Raw genomic sequence first — 14,325 nt, 5'->3', positions numbered from 1 at the left:
ATCCTTTGGCTTTGCAGGCAAACACCTTAATCTCTAAGCCATCTTCCTAGCCCAAAACTGTAGTTTTAAGTCTCGAATCTATACTTGGATAAAGTTTACATTGACAAAATTTTCCTTGTTCTTGTTAAAATTAATGTCAGAGCAAGGAAAACAAAGTAAAGATTGTTTTGTCAACCAGGGTTTTAAAGTATGCTGACTGAGACTTTATGAATAAAAAGCTTCTGTACATCAGGGAAACATCAAATGAAGACACAGGATGCAGAATGCAGAAGGTCTTTGCTAGCTAGACATCTAACAGCATTAATATCTAGACCGTACAAAGGACTCGTAAAACTAAACAAATCAAACAAGCTAATTAGCAAAAGGCTAGTAAACATGAAAAAATTCCTAACTTCATAAGCCATCAGAGAAATAAATGCAAATGAAAATTACACTGATATTACATCTCACCTCAGTTCAAATGGCTATCATCAAGAAAATAAGTGTCACAAATGCTGGTGAGGATGAGGGCAAAAGGGAACCCTTATGCACTGCTGGTGAATGTAAGCTAGTCCAATTAGTATGGAATCTTTATGGAGGTTCCTTAAACTAAAAATGGGTCTTTCATATGATTCATCTATCACAGATGTATCACCAATGAGTTTTTATGACTCCACGTCACCATATCATAGTGGCACTTGCACATCATTGTTTTTTGTAGCATAATTTATAATAGTTAAATTACAGAGCTAACCTAGGTGTTCAGCAACAGAAGAGTAGATTTTAAAATGTTCTATGAATATATCCAGTGGAATAAATGCATTCTAGCTATATAAAGCAAAAATATGCTATTTACAAGAAAATGGATTCATCTGAGGTAATCATATTAAGCATATTAAGCTAGTCTCAGAAGTACAAATATGTTTTCTCTCACATGTGGTTTCAAGATTCTACATAGATACATAAAATTATGCACATATATTTGATGTGAAAATATAAGTAAAACTGTTCAGAGCAACAAGGGGAGCTAACAGGAGAAAGTGGGGGTGAACAGGGTGGATAAGGAGTATTGGTGGAACATGTTCAGTGTATAGTCTATGCTATATGCAGATGTCCTTCTGTAACATAGTGCCATGCTTAGGGAAGATAATGAAAATTTTAAAAATCATGTCAGAAAAAATTTGATATGTCCAGGATGGTACTACTGACTGCATATGGGTTTACTCAATGGTAGACCATTTGTCTTTCTTCTGGAAAACCCTGGTTCTGGATTCCCAGACCTTGAAAATGGACTAACAAAAAAAAAAAAAAGAAGGGGAGAAGGAGGAAGGGAGGAAGAAAGGAAGGAAGGGAGGGAGGGAAAGAAAGAAAGAAAGAGAAAGAAAGAAAGAAAGAAAGAAAGAAAGAAAGAAAGAAAGAAAGAAAGAAAGAAAGAAAGAAAGAAAGAACAAAACTGAAAAACCTTTAGTCACCATCCACATTTGAGATGCTCACTATATGCCTAGCAGCCATAGGATTAGACAGAATTACAGACAGTTTATCTGCATGGTGCTTTTAGGATAGATCTTGACCTAAAATCTGATTATCTCAGTGTACAATAAACATTACAATCATCTGATTATTTTCAATGGGAAGGATTTATAGATTAAAGAGAACTAAGTTAAGCACTGAAATTAGTCTTGAAGAGTTTATTTTAGAATAGCAAGTTGCCCTCTAGCCTTTGAAACTTAAAAATTCTAGTCAGCTAGATTGGTGACTAGAATTAGAGCAAACTAACAGCAACAGCAGAAACACATCTTTAGTCTGTACTGCAGGGGAGGTCATTGCTTCTCAGGCGTTCAGTAATCTCAAGTAGAGGGGTCAAGTTTAATTTTTATATTCTGTAAAGGCCAATGTATTTGTGAAGGATTTATGAGTATGATACCTTGCATATCAGCTACTCTTCAAGTTGCCCTCCATAGCCTAAAACTCAATTTGTAGCCCCAGTAGGCCTTGAATTTGTAATAATCTACTTCATGCTCTTAAGTAGCTGAGGTGACAGGCCTGCTCCACCAGACCCTGCTGCAGTGTTTCTAAAAGTGAGACTGTTGGGCTGGAGAGATGGCTTAGCGGTTAAGCGCTTGCCTGTGAAGCCTGAGGACCCCAGTTCGAGGCTTGATTCCCCAGGTCCCACGTTAGCCAGATGCACAAGGGGGCGCACGCGTCTGGAGTTCGTTTGCAGTGGCTGGAGGCCCTGGCGCGCCCGTTCTCTTTCTCTCTCTCTCTACCTGTCACTTTCAAACAAATAAATAAAAATATTTAAAAAAAAAAGTGAGACTGTTATAAACCCTTTAGAGATTTATGGTGGACACAGAGCCACACAACTGTTACAAGTCAATACATTTAACCTTCTTTTACTGTTTGACCAGGACTCTGAATGTCTTTCTCATAATTCTTTGAAGCATTCATTTTTTTAAAAATTATTTTATTTTGAGGGGGGCAGGGAGAGGTCAATAGAATTGGCGCACCAGGACCTCCAGTCACTACAGACAAACTCCAGATACATGTGCCACCCTGTGCATCTGGCTTACGTGGGTCCTGGGGAATCAAACCTGGGTCCTTAGGCTTCACAGCAAACGCCTTGACTGCTAAGACATCTCTCTAGCCCCTTTGAAACATTTGTATATCTGGACAAAGCATTTTACTTGACTAAAAAATTTTACTTGCTAGTCAGTCATTACTCATCAAGTTGGATGTGCCAGTTGTCTGGAATATACAAAGGATGTTTATCAACTGCCAAAATCTCTTTTGCGGAGATAGGAAGAGAAGGTCAGAGACATTCTCACCTACAAAGGCAGTTGTACCCATTGCAGTCAGAATGCTGGCCAGTGCCTCAGGAAAGAGCAGGATCAAGGAACCAGAAGAAGAGCTACAATTTGTCAAACTAACCCTGGTATAAAGTAGCATCAGACTCAGTGCTTTTTGGATTATTCTCTTTATGAAAATGAATACGAAGAGGGATGTGGGTCTAGTTCCTTTCTTCAATGATTTCAAACACTAACAAATGAAAACCCTTGTAAGAGTAATATATTTCATTATTTTACATATTCCCTTTCCCCTCTTTCATCTTAGTATTTTATCTGTTAGTATTATTAATATGACCAAATAATTAGTTTATTTTCCATTGAAGAATCCTCACCCCCACCTTCCATACTACAAAAGCATTGTACTGAATGAAGCACCTCAGAAGCACTGAAGTATTTCTTCTGGAATCCAAAACCTTTTCGTTGCTTCTCTTGATCCTCCTACTTGGACAGTAGACTGAAGCAGTGTCTCTGTTCATAAGATAATGTAGCCTAAAACCTGAAAGAAACTTTGAGGGAAACCAGTTCTCACTTTTTAAATGCAAAACCTTAAAAATATCAATTTGTCCCAAGTCATACCTAGTAGAGCCCATGCATAGAGTCTGATCTCCTGGCACTCAGCCCTTTTGTCCTGGGATGTTTTTATATAAAAGCCACTTATTTGTGGATGATATTATATTGTTTTCTTTAAAAGCTTTTCTATTTGGACCAATGTTAAGTGACTTACTTTTGGTATATTTATATTGGGTTTAATCATATTACCTCATTTGAAAGTTTATAAACTTAACAATCCAATTTAATTGTATTCCATTTAGCATTGGCATCCTACCTTCTAATTATGCAGACACTTTAAAGTGCATTTCTCAAAGCCATTCAATAAATGTTAATTTAACAAATATAGCAGCCTCTTTTTTGAACAGCGGTGGGTTGTTTAATTGATAATACTTTTATGAGAATTTAATTTCAGAAGTAGTGCGTAGGACAGTTGGGTTAAAAAGAAAGATGAAAACATTATGTAATTTTAAAAATCCTTGGCTTCATGGGTTTTACACTGCAAATCTATGACAAAACTTTGCTACACTTGAAAAATCAGTGAATGCCAAAGATGTTTTATCTATTAGATCTAGGTTTCTTTGTTCCCCTTTGTAAGTTTTTTTTTTTTTTTTTGGTTGTTGTTGTTGTTGTTAGAAAATTTGAGGGTAGGATAGGTAAGTATTTCTAGATATTAAAATTATTTAACTTTGCATAGAATAAAATGCATATTGAAGTAAGCACTTGTTGATTATTTGAAGATTTGGGAAAACAAGTCTTTATATTACATCTAAAAAATGCCCAACCCTTTTATCTTTTACTCACCAAGTAATTTTCCCTCAATAGCTCCATATAGTATTCCAATACCTGGTAACGTGTCTTCCCTTTTGTGCAGAGAGTACCCCTGTGCGTACTTCGGATGTTGACTATAGACTCCTAGAGGCATCAAAAGCTGGTGACTTGGAAACTGTGAAGGTAAATCAGGACCTTCATGTCTGCCTGGTTCATTGTGGAGCTCCTGAATACACCTACTAGAATCTAGGCAATTGTTTATAAAATATGGGGAGTCGGGGAGGTGTATCTATAGATAGGAGGATTCTTTTTACACTAAGAAGTTTCTGCTTTGTGTCTGATAGCAGTTTTATTTTTAAAAAACAAGCAAACAGAAATACCGACATACATCCCTTTTACTTACTTTTCTTCGGGCTTCATGGAAGTTTCTTTCTCTTTACTTTTGTAAATGTGCACTATGTAGGCCACATCATCGATAATGTGTGCTTTAGGTCAAGCAGTGACTTCCTCATGCTGAACTTCAATGCAGAAATATGCCAGTGGCTCCAACCCAGATCCAACCTGGATGCTCTTTGTAGTGGTCTTGTTGATTTTCCAGAGATTTTCACATGGTTAGCAACATGTTTTTGATCTCGTGGCCATTGTGAATGACTTCTGTACAGTAAATGGGGTTTTTTTTCTCTGACTCTTATCATTTGCAGTATAGTCAAAATGGAGATAGCTTTTACTTTTTCCAAATATAAACATATTCTAATATTGACATTTTTTAAACACACAGTTTCCCTTTATAATCTTTAATTTAGGGATTAAGTTAGCTAAAAGAGTTGTATATGGCTTTTGTGTAATGGTTGGTTTTTTATTTTTTAAGAAATGGTAATTGTAAAATTGCTATTAATAGTTATACTGGTTTTTACAAACTACTGTTTATAACTCTGTTTTCATGATTTTTAACAAATTATAGCATTCTTGATGATGTACACTGATTGAAAATTACAGTAAGCCTTGAGCTTTGCTGCCCAGAAGTGTTCTTTCTATTTCAGAATGTAGGCACTTTTAGAATCTTTCGTCTTACCATAGTATCTATGTTAGTTAAAGAAAAGTTCTAAATTTTAGTTATAATTGATACTGATGAGGAAATTTAAGCTCTCTAAATCTATAGCTATATTATATTTTTTTCTTTACTGTGTCATTTGAAGTATGTCTTTTAAAAAAATATTTATTTGTAAGAAAGAGAATCAGACAGAGAATGGACTTGCCAGATCCTCCAGCCACTGCAAATGAACCCCAGACACATGAACCACCTTGTGCATCTGGCTTTCTATGGGTACTAGGGAATTGAACCTGGGTCCTTAAGCGTTGCAGACAAGCACTTTAGCTGCTAAGCCATCTCTCCATCCCTGAAGTATGTCTTTTTATTATTATAATGATTTATTTACTTGAGAGAGGAAGGAAGGAAGAAAGGAAGGAAGGGAGGGAGGGAGGGTAGATGGACGGACAGAAGGAAGGAGCTCTCTGAGACCTCCTGCCACTGGAAACAAGCTTCAGATGCTTGTGACACTTTGTGTTTGGCTTTACAAGGATATTGAGAAATCGAACCCATATCTTCAGGCTTTATAAGCAAGTGCCTCTTACCACTGAGCTATTTCTCTAAGCCCTGAAATGTGTTATAATAAGCGAAAACCCTTGACTATAAAATGGTGAGGAAAACTTTCTCATAGCATGGCCATCTGAGCACTGATTATTGCGTAGTATTACATTACATGCTCATTATAATTACATGTTTTTAAAAAGAAGGCTTCAGCAAGCTTTGGCACTTAGCTGGACATGGTGGCTCATACTTAGAACCACTCAACTGATGTGGGAGAGTTGCCATGAGTTTAAGCTGCCTGGGATACAGACTGAGACCTTGTGTCAGTTTCCACCCCTCCAAAACAGGGAAAAAAAAAAAATAGAAGTAAAAGTGATTGCTGAATAAAGTATTTGAAATTGCTTTGATTTTCAGAAAGAAATGGAGAACTTGCAGATATTTAATGGACAGTGTTGGGTGCTTGTTTTAGTAACTTCCCCAACTATGCTGTATTTTATTTCTTGTCTCTTCCTTGTTCATAGTATTGTCTGTTAAAATACTAACAGTTAGCCAGAAGTGTGGATCATGCCTTTAATCCCAGCACTTGGGAGCCAGAGGTAGAAGGATCGCCATGAGTTTGAAGCCACCCTGAGACTATATAGTGAGTTTCAGGTCAGCCTGGACTAGAGTGAAACACTATCTCAAAAACAAAACAAAACAAAAACAAAAAAAAAAAAAAACCAACCTAATGATTGTTCAGCATTAAAGAGCCAGGGAACAAGCAACACTGGAGAGCTGTTTCAGTCAAGTAAGGCTCCATCATCAAAGGTGCTTTCCACCAGCACTTTTGCTTTCTTTTATTTCACTCATTTTCATCTAAGTGTATCAGTTCTATAATTTATGTATTGTAGCTATAGACTTACAGAAAAAAAAAAAAAAAGACAGCATTTTAACTGGCCACATGACAGTGGCTCTTGACATTAGATCCTGATGCTTTTCCATGCGGAATTAGGACTTTAAACTCCCCCTCACTGCCAGGTAGCTTCTGTCCTGTCACAGTTGTGACACCCAAAAGGCCCTTGTCTTTATCCTGCCTCTGTGGATGTTCACTTGTGTTCCTAAAACCAAGTGTCATAGATGAGGTAATTTATGATCAACTGAAATTTATTCTGCCCATACTAGAGGCTGAAAATTTAGGCATTCAAGTGCCAGGATGTTCCATGTCTGATGGGGGCCAGTCCTTCTGCTTGCAAGATGATGCCTTGGTTGCTACATTCCTCGCAGGGAACAAACAGTCTATCTTAACATGGCAGAAGGACAGAAAGGGCAGAATAGTATATGTAACTTCTTGTATATAAGCTCCTTGGCCAGTCACAACAGAGGGTCCCTCATGATCTAATCATCTTCTAAAGCCCACATCTGCTGGGCTGGAGATTTTCAGTGTGGAATTTGGACTGAGATAAACATTCAGACCATGGCACTGCTACATAGAGTATTGACATAAAATGAGTTCTTTTCAGTTCATGGTCTTTATGTAATGTAATAATAGCTCACAGTAACAGCATGACCATAGTAATGACAAGATTAGAACATGTTTGGATGTGTCTGTTCACCAAGAAAATGCCATTATTTGCTGTTTCATTGGACTTTCATTGTCCTTATGATTCCCTGAGCTTGGATACTTAGGAAAGTTAGCAATACTCATTGAGGAAATGGCTCAGGCATATGCAAGCATGAGGACCCAAGTTTGGATCCCCAGAATCTATGTAAAAATGCTATAGGTAAGGTGGCTGTATCTAAGCACTCAACAAGCTGGACTAGTGAAATCAGTGAGCTTTGGTTTCGTTCTTAATAAAATAAGGTGGGAAGTGACAGGAGACACCTGCTGTCAACCTCAGACCCACACATATAACACACACAAGTAAAAAAAAAAAGGATAGAAAAAGAAAAAGCAATGATGCATAATGATCAAAAGATTAAAAGTCATGAAAACAGGGTTTATTCTGTTATTTCCAAACAGTGTGAAGAGCAAAAGTCGCTTCACTCCTGAGCTTTGGTTTATGTATCTGTAAGACAGAAGTGATAATCATATTACAGATCAGTCTCCTACTGAAAGAGTGGGACTTCTTTGAAACGATAGACATGACTCATTACAGTTCTCCTTACCACAACTGATGCAGCCTGCTTCTTTTCTTCGTACCCTAGTGTTTTATAAACAGAGGTCATTAAGCTTATAGCTTACATTGTGCAATAGCTATAACATTCAGTTAGACAAAAGAGACACAGTAGAAATCTAGAGGCCAATTTTGGGAGGAGTTAGAAATAAAGGCCTATGTTAGGATATGACTAAAATCACTGTGAGTTCAGTTGCTATCCTCCCGAAAGCAAGTAACAGCATTATTGACTAGGGCTTTTCTATAGGGACCAGAGGGCCAGGTAAGCAGCCCAAACAGAAAAATTATTTTTCCAGAGCCTTTTGCTTTGGTAGCCAACACAAGTTGGCCTTACTTGAGCAAAGAATGGCTTGAGAGCAGTCTAATATAAGCAGACATGCTGTGACAGGCAGTGTGAGGGAAGAATGAGAAGCGAGGCTTGCCTTGGAGGTTCTTATGCTGGATTAGGGCTTGGGCCAGTACATGTCAAAGATTCAATCACTCTGTAGCTAATGTGGTGCTGATTTTTGGTTTTGATTTCTTGAGGAAGCTGTGTAGCCCAAGTTCCTCCTACAGTGCTGATCTTTAAACATTGTGTGTATTATCTAATCTTCAGAAACATTCTCAAAGGGCATGGTGGCACATGCCTTTAATTCCAGCACTCAGGAGGCAGAGGTAGGAGGATCTCTGAGAGTTCAAGGTCACCCTGGGACTACATAGTGAGTTCCAGGTCAGCCTGGACCAGAGTGAGACCCTATCTGGAACAAAAAAACAAAACAAAAAAAAAATAAAATTGTCAGATATGGTGGTAATTCAAGATGCACTATTTTAAAGCCAGGTCTATCAATAATACTAATCCTACTTTTTGTTGTTGTCTCTGTGTATACCACAAAAGCAACTTTGTAGCCCTCAAAATGTGAATTGCAGAGATCTGGAGGGCCGACACTCAACGCCCTTGCACTTTGCTGCTGGCTATAATCGCGTATCTGTTGTGGAGTACCTTCTACACCACGGCGCTGATGTCCACGCCAAAGACAAAGGGTATGTGTTTAGGGTTCGCTCTCTCCACACTTCATGAAAATCATATTGCTGAAGTAGTATATCTCTTCCATTGCAGTAGTATGCCTGTTTCTCTGTGAATTATAGATTAAGATACTGAAGTGTTCAGAGTAGAAAGTAAAACTGTCATCCTACCCTGTGCAGTACAGCATGGTCATTTTTACATGTGATTCTCCAGCTATCCCAAGTTCATATAGCAATTCTGAATCACAAGGGTTGTGAGTTTTCACTGCTTAAAACCTCCTTAATCTAAACTCTGCTGTGGGAGCCTTTTAACCTGCAATGGAGATGATTATCCTGTGTAGCCTGCTTTGATGCTGACTTTTTTCAGTCGGTTATGTCTGGAATGTCTTTCCATTCCAGTACTTACTATCATTTAATGCCTTTTACTGCTTATGAAGGTTTTCATGTACTTATGGTTTATCCTATTTTGTTTCACTTTTTGCTATTAAAACATCTCAGAAACTAGAGAGATGGCTCATGGGTTAAAGGCACTTAAGTGCTTGCAAAGCCTCACCTCCTAGATTCAGTTCCCCAGTACTCACATAAACACAGATGCACGAAGTGGCACATGAGTCTGGAATGCATTTGCAGTGGCAGATGTTCCTGGTGTGCCCACATTCAATTTCTCTTTGTTCATCGCTTTTCTCTCTCCCTCTCTCCTCCCTTTCAAAAATAAATAAGTAAATATTTTTTACAAATCATCTTGTCAGCTTTCTACTTTCCTAAATCTTTAAAATACACATATATACATATGTATACATACATATACATACATATGTATATATAAAATCTCTTCCAAAAAGAAGCCACCCATCCCAGTCATTAATATAAGTATAATTTTTACTAATTTAAATATTCTGTATTTTATACTTATTTGGTAAATTATTTGATTTAGATAAAACTTAAAGCAGGTTCTTAGCAATATAAGGAGACTATTCTAACTGAAATTCTGAGTTGATTTTTTATTAGCTTAAAATAGCTAGCACCTTGCTGTGCAATTTTATAACAGTGCTATAGAATTAAATCACATGATTCAAGCTTTGGTTAGTCATTGTGTGTTGATCTCATATTTTCTTTTTAAGCATGGAGAGGGAGGGGGATGAATGAGTGAACCAGGACCTCTTGCCACTGCAAATTAACTCCAGATACATGTACCACTTTGTTCTTGTGGGTTTATGTGGGTACTGGGGAATTGAATGTGGGGCTTCAGACTTTGCAAGCAGCTGCTTTTAACCACTGAGCCACCTCTCCAGAACATAACACATGTTTTCAAAAGACACTTATCTCTAAATTAAGAGCACTTGATACCTTGTTTTTGGTCATGTCTTAAATACAATTTAATGCTTCCGTGGGCTAGAGAGTTGGCTTAGCAGTTAAAGTACTTGCCTGCAAAGCCAAAGGATCTAGGTTCGATTCCCCAGGACCCATGTAAGCCAGATGCACAAGGTGGTATATGCATCTGGAATTCAGTGGTAGTGCTGGAGGCCCTGGCACAACCATCTTCATGTTTTCTCTGTCTCTCAAATAAATAAATTGAAATAATTTTTTTAAAAAAAGAACTGAGAACCCAGGCATAACACACTTGGCCAGCACTCAAAAGGCTAAGTTTGATCCTCAGTGTGCTTGTGCACATATAAACACAAAGTAATGAGAGAGAAAGTTATTCGGTCAGCATATACACATACATTCATTCATTCATTTCAGGAAACAGAATAAAATATCTTACAATGAAAGGAATTTTTTGAGAATTATCAATCCATGTTTAGAAATATATGACTAAGCTGGACGTAGTGCACCACCTTTAATCCCAGCACTTGGGAGGCAGAGGTAGGAGGATTGCCAAGAGATCAAGTCCACCCTGAGACTCCATAGTGAATTCCAGGTCAGTCTGAGCTAGAGTGAGACCCTACCTCAAAAACCCCAAAAAGAAATAGATTTTTTTTTCTTCTTTATTTATTTAGTTAGTCAGTGAGACACTTAGTTAGTTATATGGCAAGGTCTCACTGTAGCCCAGACTGACCTAGAACCCACTCCATAGCCTATGCTAACTTCAGACCTGTGATATCATGACAATTATAACACAGTTTCCTGAGTACTGGGATTACAGACATAATGAGTATTATTTTATTAGAAGAATCATTCTAACTAAAAAGATTTGTTTTTATGAATTTTAATACTCTTCTTTGTTCTAGTGGCTTGGTGCCCCTTCATAATGCCTGTTCCTATGGGCACTATGAGGTGGCTGAGCTTCTAGTAAGACACGGAGCTTCTGTCAATGTGGCGGACCTGTGGAAATTTACCCCTCTTCATGAAGCAGCAGCTAAAGGAAAATATGAAATCTGCAAGCTCCTTCTAAAAGTATGTAGTTTAACAATCATTAGATATGAAGCAATTGTCTGCTCTTTTAGTTACTACTTAGTAAAATAGCAAGTGCTTGAGAGACTGCATCCTTTTTCTGTTACATGAGAAATGCCTAAGTGTGATATCATACCTCCATAGCTTTGAGTAGTGCCTTGCACGGGGTCTGTTTGAGTAGATTTGATAAGGGTCATCTCATCACAGTTCATCAAAGTATTTGGAAAGAGTTGACTTAATTTTTGTTCTTTATCTCATATTGGTTTTAATGGTCCTGGAGATGAACCCAGAGCTTCACACATAGGCATGCTCTCTGCCCCTGGAGCAGAACCTCCAGCCCTAATCCAGTGTTAATATTAGAAAGAACAGTACAATGAATAAGTTGTCTTTCCCTAATCTTTAAAACCTACTATCATAGCTAATAATACTACTATTCTATCATTAACACATTATTAAATACTAGTTATACATATATGTCATGTGTGACATGTATTTAAGTGGCTTCCTCTCTTTAATGAAAAAGTTGTTTTGGTTTTACATATATATGTATGTATGTATGTATGCATGCAATTTATATTTTATTTGATATGATATACATTACAGTATCAAATATGTTCTTGTGGGTCAGTCTTAAAAACACTGATAATAATTTTATGGTTGTTAATAAAAATTTAACTTCCAAACTACTAGGAATCCATTGTCTAATTTGGATTATTTCTAATTTTCACAATATCTTTAGTGGGGTTTTTTGTTTTTTTTTGTTGTTGTTGTTGTTTTTTTTTTTGAGGTAGAGTCTCACTGTAGCCCAGGCTGACCTGGAATTTAGTATGTAGTCTCAGGGTAGCCTGGAACTCATGGAGATCCTCCTACCTCTGCCTCAGAAGTGCTGGGATTAAAGGCCAAGGCATTATTAAAAGAAAAGTTTTCAAGATGAGAGTGTGAGTAAAGATATATTGTGTGGAGAGCAAAAGATAGTCACCACCCTTTCACCTTGATCATATCCTGAGTCTTGATTAAGTAGTACTTAGAATGCCAATCAAAATACTACCAAGTAAGGAATTTGAAAATAAAGCAGATCATGGCTTCTCAATTTCAAAATGCATGTACAATAGGTTGCTTTCCAGATGAGTGAAGGCATGGAGTAAGCTAGTGAATAAGGTACCTCACATCTCACACAAAGATGCTGCTGAAAACATGCTGTTTGCTTGCTCTGCAGCATGGAGCAGATCCAACTAAAAAGAACAGAGATGGAAATACACCTCTGGATCTGGTCAAAGAAGGAGATACAGACATTCAGGACTTACTTAGAGGGGACGCTGCACTGTTGGATGCTGCCAAGAAGGGCTGCCTGGCTAGAGTACAGAAGCTTTGTACTCCAGAAAATATCAACTGCAGAGACACACAGGGGAGAAACTCAACCCCCCTGCATCTGGCAGGTAAGCATGCATCATCATGCTTCTATGTCTCCTCCTCCTTGCTAATACACTTTACAAAGAGTGAATGAAATGCTGAACACGGAGGAGTCAGTTTTTAAAATCTGTTTATTTATTGATTTTTATTTATTTACAGTTTTTAAAATCTATTATTTACTTGAGAGAGAGAGAGAGAGAGAAGCAGAGAGAGGGGCTGATAGAGAATGAAAGCACCAGGGCCTCTAGCTGCTATAAATGAAGTCCAGAAGCATGCTGCACCACCTTGTGCATCTGGCTCATATGAGTCATGGGAAATTGAATCTAGGTCCTTTGGCTTTGCAGGCAAATGCTTTAACCACTAAGCCATCTCTTTAGCCCAAGGAGTCAGCTTTTGATCTGTATATTTTGTATATCTGTATATTTTGTACATCTGACACATCTGCCTTCTTCACTTTAACAGCAGGCTATAATAACCTGGAGGTAGCTGAATATCTTCTAGAGCATGGAGCAGATGTTAATGCCCAGGACAAAGGCGGCTTAATTCCTCTTCATAATGCAGCATCTTATGGGGTAAGCATCTTCCAAGACATCTCTAGAAATTACTATTATCAGTGATCCAGTTATCCATAAGGAATACAAGCATGCCATTTGCAAAAACAATTACAGATTATTGAAGTTAAGATGGAGTTCAGAAATAATTTAGTGGTAAGCAGCCTAGCACCCCCAAATGTGTTTTTAAAAACTTGAAACTTATTTATTTACTTGTTTATTTATTTACTTATTTTTTGAGGTGTAGGGTCTTGCTCTATCCCAGACTGACCTGGAATTCACTATGTAGCTGTAGGTTGGCCTTGAACTCATGGTGATCCTCCTATCTCTACCTCCAGAGTACTGGGATAAAAGATGTATACTACCATACCCCATCCTTACACATTACTTTTAATATTCTTTAAAGCCTAAATATCCAGCTAATGCTTCATATGCCTAATTGATTGCCTTAACTGGCTTTGAAAGAAGTTGAAACTTTTGCTTTTGTTTATTATCTGAGAGAATCTGGTTTCTGAAACTTTCTCCTTCTAAGTCTTCTGTTGCTATTTCTCCTTTTGCTTACTCTGAAGATTCTTCTTTCCTTTTACAGAATATTTTTTTCTCAGTCTCTGTCCCCTTGTAGTTGTTTTTCTGTTGGTTTTCATAGTGAACTCATGCATGAAGGTAGCTACAGCTACTTAAAATGGGATTTAATATCTTCAGAGTCCTTGCCCCAGCCTGGCCCCTACTATGTATTTAGCAGATGTTAGGTTGTTGAGTTGGTGAGTGAGGAACAGTAAGCCAAGAATAAATGATTGCTGCTTCTCTTGTACTCCAGCCTTTTATGTCAAACCAGTTCCAGAGCATCACTGCACTGATCCTTTACCCCCAGTGCCATGTGTCCTAAGTGTGTTTGCCAGGGTATTCTAGAGGAAAAGACCCAACGGAATGGATTTGGATTTACTGGATTAGTTTACAGGATGTGAGCTGGGCAATCCAGCAAGAGCTACCTGCAGGCTCAGTCAGTGAGGACCTTGGTAGCTGCTCAGTCCTAATGTGGCACTGAAAGCCTGCAGGATTCCCAGAGAGCTGCTGGTCTTTAG

At 37.8% G+C, this 14,325-nt stretch overlaps 1 protein-coding gene across 1 annotated transcript in view; it reads left to right on the top strand.

Moving 5' to 3' along the window:
* Positions 1-14,325, top strand: part of Tnks (tankyrase) — a 194,778-nt gene that overhangs the window by 141,098 nt on the left and 39,355 nt on the right. Inside the window, exons 13-17 of the mRNA XM_004666930.2 lie at positions 4,249-4,328; positions 8,761-8,906; positions 11,120-11,285; positions 12,499-12,718; positions 13,155-13,264. Coding sequence (XP_004666987.1) covers positions 4,249-4,328; positions 8,761-8,906; positions 11,120-11,285; positions 12,499-12,718; positions 13,155-13,264 — 722 coding nt within the window. The remainder of the gene's footprint in view (positions 1-4,248; positions 4,329-8,760; positions 8,907-11,119; positions 11,286-12,498; positions 12,719-13,154; positions 13,265-14,325) is intronic.

Source organism: Jaculus jaculus, chromosome 9, assembly GCF_020740685.1.
Source record: "Jaculus jaculus isolate mJacJac1 chromosome 9, mJacJac1.mat.Y.cur, whole genome shotgun sequence".
In the NCBI taxonomy this organism is placed as follows: Eukaryota; Metazoa; Chordata; class Mammalia; order Rodentia; family Dipodidae; genus Jaculus; species Jaculus jaculus.
This window is presented reverse-complemented; position numbering and strand designations above follow the sequence as displayed.